Source organism: Eschscholzia californica, unplaced genomic scaffold (assembly GCF_041429995.1).
Source record: "Eschscholzia californica isolate CP2 unplaced genomic scaffold, dmEscCali1.0.p SCAF_1, whole genome shotgun sequence".
Classification (NCBI taxonomy): Eukaryota; Viridiplantae; Streptophyta; class Magnoliopsida; order Ranunculales; family Papaveraceae; genus Eschscholzia; species Eschscholzia californica.
Window position 1 is genome coordinate 39,193,728 of NW_028238198.1, and position 9,848 is coordinate 39,203,575.

Sequence of the window (9,848 nt, forward strand, 5' to 3'; positions counted from 1 at the left end):
GCATTTGCTATGAAGGAGTTAGGTATTCTCCATTACTTTTTGGGAATTGAGGTACATAGGTGTTCTTCTTCCACTTCTATTCAGCTTACACAGACCAAATATATACTTGAGCTACTTCAGAAGGTAGATTTGGTGAATTGTAAACCTAGTGGTGTTCCTGTCACTCATGGTAAGAGAGTCTCTAAGTTAGATGGTGACCTTCTTGAGGATCCATTGACATATAGGAGTATTGTTGGTGGTTTACAATATGTAACTCTAACCAGACCAGATGTTACTTATGCCATTAACTATCTCTCACAGTTTATGCATAATCCTACCTCTACTCACTTGGTTTTGCTCAAGAAAGTTCTTAGATACTTAAAGGGCAGCATTGGAGCTGGCATTACCATTGCATCAGGAGATCTTTCCTCTTTATCTGGTTACTCTGATTCAGATTGGGGGAGTTGCCCAGATTCTCGAAAGTCTACAAGTGGGTATTGTATTTTCTTAGGATCTACTCTGATTTCATGGTCTTCTAAGAAGCAGAATACAGTCTCTAGGTCCTCAACTGAAGCAGAATACAGGGCTTTGTCATTAGCCACATCTGAACTTCTTTGGGTCTCTTATTTGATGAATGATCTTACCATTCCTATATCTTTTCCAATGATTCTTTACTGTGATAATATGGGGGCTAAGTATTTGGCTTCTAATCCTGTGTTTCTTGCTAGAACCAAACATGTAGAGATTGATGTTCATTTTGTTCGAGATTTGGTCAATTTGAAGCATTTGGAAGTGAAGTTTGTCCCTTCAGATATGAACCTTGCTGACATTTTGACAAAGGGTCTTCTCCTCTCCTCTTTTGAGTTTCTCAGAAGCAAACTTATGTTCCTTCCTTCCTTGGAACATATGTTTGAGGGGGGCTGTAAGGGAGTTGATGAAGATGATGCATCAGGGACTAATGTCGAAGACAAATAGATAAGAGACCTCAGAAGAAGAAGATTGGTTATGAAAGGATGAAGATGAAATTAAGCAGTTTCTATGAGCACCCACACACATGTGGTATTCACTCGTGTGTACTCTATTAACAGAATGGGTTAGTTGTAATGGTAGTTAGTGTTAGTTAATTGATTAGTTATCCTAAAACTACTTTCTCTCTCTAGAATGATTTCTCTTCAAACTCTATATAAAGAGATCTCCTGTAACTAATTAGTATTGATTGAAGTAATAAGAATTCTAAGCTTCTCTTTCAAGTTCCATCTCTGACCTTGTGACTCAATTAGAAATTTTCGTATATATATATATATTGTATCTAAGCTCTATATAAATATTCAATTACAACATCCACAATCTCATTTCTAGGTACCTAACTCATATGGGGGAGCCTAGTTGTTCATCCAGAATTCTTTTCCCATATGGGCATATGGGAGGAACCTAACAAGAATAAATGACGTAGGGGGGCATTTTGAATCGAGTAGTTGGTTTCCTCCCCTGCATATATCTTTGGGTGCCCCAAAAGACAAGTCCTTCTCTTTCTTGGCACTTTCTATGTGTTTCAGACTGAACAATCTGAGACCCACATATTATGACAGTCCGAGAACACACTAGAGAGAAAACACTAGAGCATCTCCAATGGGACACCATAACAAACGCTCTAAAAATCCTAATTGTCAAGGGTCAATAGAGATTATCTTCCCTAAATGTCAATATAGAGACACCCTAATTTTTGTTGGTCTCCAATAGAGATCTCTAAAGTGTCTATATTTAATACACATGTCCTTCTTCAGTCCAATAGATAAAAGGATTTTTTGAATTTACCCCCTCAATACTAATTGGTAATTGAGTTTACCCCCCTCAACTAACTATTTTTATTAAAAACACTAAAACAATGTTTCATGGTGTGTGGAAAAAAATATGTCTATCAAAAGTAATGATTGGGTAATGTGATTTTAGTAATTGTACTACCTTAGTATGTTAGATTTAGTCAAGATATGATCTGTAAAGACTTATATGGTCCGTACACTATGTAACTTGTGATTCATTTCCTTTACGCCAAACATGACCATAGTATTTTGCCTAAAATAGTAAGTTTAAGGGGGTAAACTCAATTATCAATTATTGAGGGGGGTAACTCAATTACTAATTAGTATTGAGGGGGTAAACTCAAAAAACCCTAGATAAAAAGTAGTTAAAAAGCAAGATTTTCTATTCGTTGGAATTTAAAAGTAACACTTAGAGAGTCTCAAGTAGACACACTAGTTTTAGAGTTTCTCTCTCTAGACACTCTACAATAAATGTGTCCTCCTCATATTAGAGTGTCTAACAAAGTGTTCCATTGAAGATGGATTTTTAAGAAAAACTCCAAAAAGTCATATGTGGCACTCTAAGTTATATGTGGCACTCTAAGTTGTCGTTTGGCAACACTAAAATAGGTAACTTTTTTGTTTATTTAAGTAGAAAAACAAAAAAAAGTTAGTTTGGTAACGTGAAAATTTCTGACTTCACTTAAGTTAAAATTTGACTTTCTTTTGAAGTTAAATTTTTTAGCTTTTGACTTTAAAGTAAAGTAACTTATGTACAACACATACATAAACTTTACTTGACGAAATTTTTTTCTTCGTCTATCTCCGCTATACCACCACAACTAAAAATCTACCACAACATCGTACCCCCACCACCACCACCATACCTCAACCACCACTACCACACCTTAACCACCACCGTTATCACTAACACCACTACCATACACCTCCTCCACCACCACCACCACCACCACACCTTAACCACCACCTTCGTATCACCACCACCATCACTAACCCCACTACCATACACCTCTTTCACCACCGTACCTTCACCACCACCAACACCGTCGTACCTCCATCACTACCACCCATATATCTTATCCATCATCACCACAGTCCACCACTATACCACCACCATACTTCTACCACCACTATTATAACACCACCATATCTCAACCACCGTACAACACCACACCACACCGCTACCACCATCGTACTTCCACCATCAGCACCATCATACTTCCCCCAATACTATCATCACCATACTTCCACCACCACGACCACCATACTTCCATTACCGCCGTACTTCCACCACCATCACTATCATCATACCTCTACCATCACTATCTCCATACCTCTACCACCACCACCACCATCATACCTCTACAACCACCACCATCATACCTCAACCACCACCAAACCCCATAACTATACCTTCAAGGAACCACTACCATCAATATCACCACAACTTCGTGTACAAGAATAATCGTGGGAATCATAAATAAATTCAATTAAAATCAAATATCTTTACGAGTATGAGGAGAATAAAATTATCAAAAATAAATTGGATTACCAAACCAATTTTTTGACTTTTTTACTTATAAATAACGTTTTTGCTAAATATGCTTTCAAAACTATTTTACCTTTTTAAAGCAAAAGAACTTCTACAACAAGCAAAAGTATTTATACTTTTGATTGTCAAACGACACCTAAATGTTAGAGATTGAGTGTCCCATTGAAGATGCTTGGACCGCCCCAATCCGTGTGGGGAGTGAGTCCCCAAAGAGTAAAAAAAAAAAAAAAAGGAGGGGCGCCATAGACACCCTACATCCTTCCCTCGTCCGGGAAAGTGCGGGAAATCTACTCTTCTCCAGTTTCAGTAACAACTAAAACATGCCCCCACCTCTCTCTATCTCTCTGTTGCTGAAGTAGTCTGAAAACTATCAAATCATCGGAACAAAAGAGCCCTCTCTCTTTCTCTCTCTCTGTCTTTGGCTTTACTTTTTCGAAACCGTCCACCAGTGGGTACTTTACGGAGGAGGGCATCTCCATCTCAGAAGATTCCGTTGATAATAATCTTTTGTCGATCATCTGACTTTTCATCTCATCTCTCTCTCATCCTACTTACAAGACAAGAATCTCTCTCTCTTATTTTGCTTCTCTCATCGTCACTCTCTCATATTCTCTTCTTTCTCTCTTCCCTTTTTAAGATGCCTTCCCTTATCATCATCATCATCCCTAATCTCTCTCTCTCTATTCTCACAATCCCTTACCCTTTCTTCTTCATCATCTTCTTCTTTTTTCCCCCTTTTCTTCTTCCCTTTCTCATCATCAACCACCCACCCTGTTTTTCATTTCGATTCCTTTTTCTGTTTCTCCGCCAGAAGAAATTCAAGGCTGAAGGGAAATGGATTCATCATCAAGGGTCAATCATCTCTCTCAGCCCTGTATCTTTGGTTCAGGTCCTTCTTTCTTCCATTCCTTTTTATTTTTTCTTACCGTTTGATATAAAGCCTCAACCACTCTCTTTCAAATTGTTATTCAAATTTTTCAAGTTTTTTTTTTTTAATCTACTTTGTCTTTTATTTTAATTTCATAGTTACTCAGAGATTATATTTCTTCCACCCAAAAAACCAATAATTCTGTGATTCTTCAATATGGAAAACAGGGCAGTATGGCTCGTCTGGCTATGCTGATAGAAAATCCCGATTCATGAAATGGATTGGTAAGGTCTTTAAGGGTGGCCCTAGTCTTGGCAGAACTAATGGGCGACGCTCACAGCTTCTTGGGGAGGACAATATGATCTTGCGTGCTCCAAGTCGATCTATGGTAATTTTCATCTTTACCCATTTATAGTTTCATAAATCTTTGTTTCTGCTCATGCAAAACCATTAATTTGGTACTAACCAAGGAATGAAATTCAGTTTCAGTCGAAGTATACATGGAAATAGAAATATTTCGGTCATCTCAAATATTTCGAAATTTATTTCATTGACAAAACATTGTTAAGAGAAACTAACTTAGTTAAATTTCGAATTCGATAGAAATTTTGGTAGGCGTGGAAATGGAAAATATTTCTTTCATTTCGACTGAAATATTTCAAAATTTAATTCCTTGGTACTAACTAGTATTAACATCGTCAAGTTCTGCACTTAAGAAAGTGACTTTTCTCCGCAATCAAATAAAAAGACTTTCTTTGTCAAAATTACAAATTCCATCACACTTATACTCTCAAATTGTTCCACAAATATGAATAGGAATTACGGTCGTGTTTGTGCTTGTTAATATATCCCACATCAATTGTGCACCGTGTATTTGTGAAGTATACAAGGGTTAGGCAACCCTTCCCTAGTGCGCCAGATTTTAAAGGAATTAGGCCTAGTGGTGTTGCTAGGTATAGTTTGGGTCTGTCATCAAGTTATCTTAAAAACATGAAATGGTTTCATGTGTAGAGACTTCCATTTGATGCATCGTTATCATCCATTAACTTATAGCATGAGGGAGGACATGTTGAAAATAATAGCACTAGGGAAATAAATTGAATGAAGTTTCATGGACAATTAGAAAGGGGTAGTGTGGCTCTCGAGCAATTCATCAGAAACCATGGTTAAGGAAAATTGGTTGGGATATCGTTGACAATTGATGTCAATGTTAAGAAAAAGATTTTCTGCCGCAAGCTTTGATTTAAAAGGGCAAGGCATTGCATCAAGATGGTAAAAGGTGTATTTCCATTTGGAAACAACACATTGTTCAAATGAAATGCTTCCAGGTTTTGAATTAAGCTAATATTATTAGTATCACAAATATAACGAGTAAACCACCATTATTTCATCAATTTATCAATAAAAAGTGAAGTACTACATAAAAGTCCCAGTCCTTGACTTATTCTGATATCTATTGAAAAAATTACTAATAGACATCCCCAATAAGACACAACATAAATCTGTATTTTTGACGAAAAAGGGAAGGAAAGTCACATGCGTGAAGTGGGTAACAGTAGCTGTCTAGAAAATGAAAAACACACCTTTTAAGAATCTATCGCTTAGATGGTGAAGAAGAGATCCAGAAAGGCAAAAGCCAAAAAAAATCGTAGTGCCCAAGGCTTAAGCATCAAGTTGTTTTCTAAATCTTCATTTAGGGTGATTGTTTGAAATGTTGCATCAAGCATGTACATTATGAATTATAGGGGAAACTTGGCAACATATTAGTATTAAACATCCCAAATAATTCTATCATTGTTTTGTAGTCGTCATATGCAAAGATATTTTTCTCACCCTTTTGTTAAAGATAGTTATGTCCTACTCTATGATACCTTGATGGCTGAACTTTATAAAGTTGTTTGCAGGATGACCGATCTAGAACCAACGAGGATCTGGATCATGCAATGGCACTTTCTCTGACAGAAAATTCAAGGAAACCAAATGGTAGGTTATCAAAGCGTGAGAATTTTATAGTATTAACATTAGCTAATCATCACTTTGCGCCTCGTCGACTCTGTTTGAATATGTAATCATTTTCGAGAGAAAAAACTAAGTATCACTTTTATTGAAATTTGAAAATCACTCTTAAAATTCCTTTTCTCTCCTATACATTTAAAGATACTTCAAACAAAATTTAAGCCTTTTCATGACTTCATATTGCACATTTCATTTGTAATTTTCCTCAGGATGCAAAAGGTCCACAGACCATGATGAAGACCTTGCCAGAGCACTTCAAGATAGCTTGAATACGCCACCATATCCACGTGCCCCTCCACAATTTTTTCCAGGAGGATATAGGTCAGGTTCCCTTAATTTGTTGTATTTTCTTTTTAGTTGCAAAAGCCAGCCACGAGCTCACGACTTGGTCAATTTTGACAAGCTTGCCAAGTTAGAGTGTAATTGAATCATTTTTACACTACTACAACATGGTGTGAGCCTGTCTGGTACGTCCCTTTGGCAAATTTGCCTGTTAAGTTAAAAAATTCCAAGTTTCTTTTGGCACCTTTAAATCTAATAAATTGATGTCGGATATCAACCAAATGAGTATCGTTTCTATTTTAGTGTATCGAATTGGTAGCCTCGGAGCAAGTATCCATTGTCATTTGAGCTATCACACATGTGAGAAAAGATAATTTCTTATGTTAAAAAAGTATTTCCATCTCATCAACTTGGGTTCCTAAAGTCATCATGTCATGATGTTTTATTCCCATTTAATTTTGGTGGATCTTGATTTTAAGCATGTTAATGGAACTTGTAGATTTTGTGGTGGTTGTAACCGCGAAATAGGCTCCACTAACTATTTAGGATGCATGGGAACCTTTTGGCACCCTGAATGTTTTTGTTGTCTGGCTTGCAGTCAGCCGATCACCGATCATGAGGTACAAGTTTGTATTTTTTGTCCTCTTCAGTTTTCATGTAGTGTTGTTTCACTATACTCTGCATAATATTATGGAATCTGACTATATTTAGTCTTACAGTTTGTTTTTGTTGAATCAAGTTTTCTTTGTCAGGAAGGAAGCCATACCACAAGTCCTGTTTCAAAGAGTTGCACCATCCCAAGTGTGAAGTCTGCCATCAATTTGTAAGAAAATAGTTACTCGCGGAACTTCAATTTTATGATTCTAATCACTGATATGCATGAGTCTTATAGCACTCGCATTTTATCCATCTTTCCAGATCCCAACTAATGGAGCTGGTTTAATTGAGTATAGATCTCATCCATATTGGAAGCAAAAGTACTGTCCCTCACACGAGCACGATAACACTGCTCGTTGTTGTAGTTGCGAACGACTAGAGGTATGACTTCCTATAGTAGAGTTGAGTTGTTTCTTCTGAAATTGTAGAACAAAGTTGTTAATAAACAATTTGTGTGTAACTCTTGGAGTGACGGTACTTTCTTGGTAGAACATTGGATAGTTTTTATTATTTTATTCCAAATGATTTTGCTACTGCATGTAATATCACGTGTCCTCACAGTTGTGTTTTTCTTTGCTGAAGTCATGGAATACGAGATATGTCTCTTTGGGAGACGGAAGAAGTTTATGTCTAGAATGTATGGAGTCTGCTATCATGGACACTGGTGATTGCCAACCACTTTATCATGCAATAAGAGATTACTACGAAGGGATGTATATGAAACTAGATCAGCAGATACCCATGCTTCTGGTTGAGAGACAAGCACTTAACGAGGCTATTGAGGGGGAGAAGAACGTAAGTGTTTCTCTCGATTATTTTCTGTATGCTTATCTCTTGTGAGTTCTGGCCACTTATTCAATCCCCATTCTTGTTTCAGGGTTACCATCACATGCCCGAGACAAGGGGTTTATGTCTTTCCGAGGAGCAGACTGTTAGCAGTGTATGCTTAGACATCTTGCGACTGAGTTCAGAGAATTTAATATATCTTTGATTTGCAGAAGTTACATTCTTACTGTGACTTTTTTTTTGACATATTTAGATACTTAGAAGACCAAAAATGGGGGGAAACCGACTTATTGGTATGCGGACGCATCAACAAAAGCTGACTCGGAAATGTGAGGTTACAGCCATTCTAGTTCTATATGGCTTGCCAAGGTAATTGCTTAAGCTCTCACTGGAAACCTATTGGGTCCTTGACTAAGGATGGCATATGTTGTATCTGCAATTTCCTTGTTGTACGTACAATATAGCCATATTTGTTATGGACATCGCTTGTGAATGTACATATGAATCTATATAGTAAGTCTTAGGTATAAGACTCGTTAAATTGTGGAATGTAGGATATAGTCTTGCATACATGATTGACACTTAGGCAGACAGTCTTATATCTAGTGAATTTAGGCACAGCCATCTCAACTCTCACTTTGGAGAATCGGAGTCAAGATTTGTTTTGCATCTGCTTACCAAAGGATACATTTTCTTCTTGTCCATCTTCAATTTGAAAGGATATCTTTCCTCATATGCTTTAGCAAGAACTTATTAAAATAGATTGCGTGCTAAAATCCTGACACGGGGCTTTCATAGAAACAATCAACTTTCCGAAATCTTATTCTTTTTGGCGTACTCGCTCGATGCAGATTACTTACAGGTTCTATTCTCGCACATGAATTGATGCATGGATGGCTACGTCTCAAAGGTAATATCCATGAATCTACCTTATTTAAGTTGTCATTTCAAAAAAAAAATTGTCATTTCTTATCACTATAAATGTATTATATATTTTTTTTTAAAATTGATGTAGGGTACCGTAACCTGAGTCCAGAGGTAGAGGAAGGCATCTGTCAGGTACTTTCTCATATGTGGCTTGAGTCAGAGGTGATGCCAGGATCAACAAGCATGCCATCCACATCTGCTAGTTCTTCATCATCTTCATCATCTAAAAAGGGTGGAAAATCTTGTCTTGAAAACAAGCTAGGTGAATTCTTCATGCATTTGATTGCTCACGACACCTCCACAGCATATGGTGAGGGTTTCAGAGCTGCTAATGCAGCAGTTAATAGGTACGGGCTGAGACGAACACTAGACCATATTCGGTTGACTGGAAACTTCCCTGTGTGAATGAATCTGCTGGACAGGTTCACCTTTCTCGTTTGAAGACTACCGCTCTTCCTTTTAAGGATTATCGAGATAATCATTGAATAGTAGTCTCCCCTTTAACATTATAGACCGAGTGTCCTTTGGGTTTAATAAACAAGTAGCTTCCTCATATGTAATAATATGGATACCAAGACACCATTATACTCTGTATCTTCTCGGGGATATGCATACAAATGCTTAGGCGTTATATTTGTAATACGTGCAACTTTGTGTTTTATTTCCATCTTAAACATTACAGACTTGGCATTTCGCTTGGTCAATATGAATCTCTATTGTTATTACTGAGGAAAGCAAATAGATAACAATATCTCTACTCATATGTATGTATATATACATGTTTATAGGATAGGAAGGTGTTGTCAAAGACAAGTGAGGTATCTAATAAGCATTTGGTGCTCTTAACTGCTATTTTAATATTCTAACATTTGATTAATAAAAACTTAATTCCTTGTTGGAAAGCAGACAATCTTTGATTTTCAAGCACTTCTAACACTCTAAGCTTTAGCAGTTATCGATA

The 9,848-nt window shown here is 36.9% G+C and overlaps 1 protein-coding gene across 1 annotated transcript; it reads left to right on the top strand.

Moving 5' to 3' along the window:
- The first annotated feature begins 3,636 nt into the window (after positions 1-3,636).
- Positions 3,637-9,648, top strand: DAR2 (DA1-related protein 2). Its single transcript, XM_086653232.1, has 12 exons — positions 3,637-4,240; positions 4,447-4,607; positions 6,124-6,202; positions 6,445-6,556; positions 7,017-7,137; positions 7,257-7,340; positions 7,436-7,555; positions 7,757-7,969; positions 8,052-8,114; positions 8,214-8,329; positions 8,812-8,870; positions 8,976-9,648. Exons 1-12 carry the CDS (start codon positions 4,186-4,188, stop codon positions 9,290-9,292), a joined length of 1,500 nt encoding a protein of 499 aa, XP_086509358.1. The 5' UTR covers positions 3,637-4,185; the 3' UTR covers positions 9,293-9,648.
- Positions 9,649-9,848: the final 200 nt, after the last annotated feature.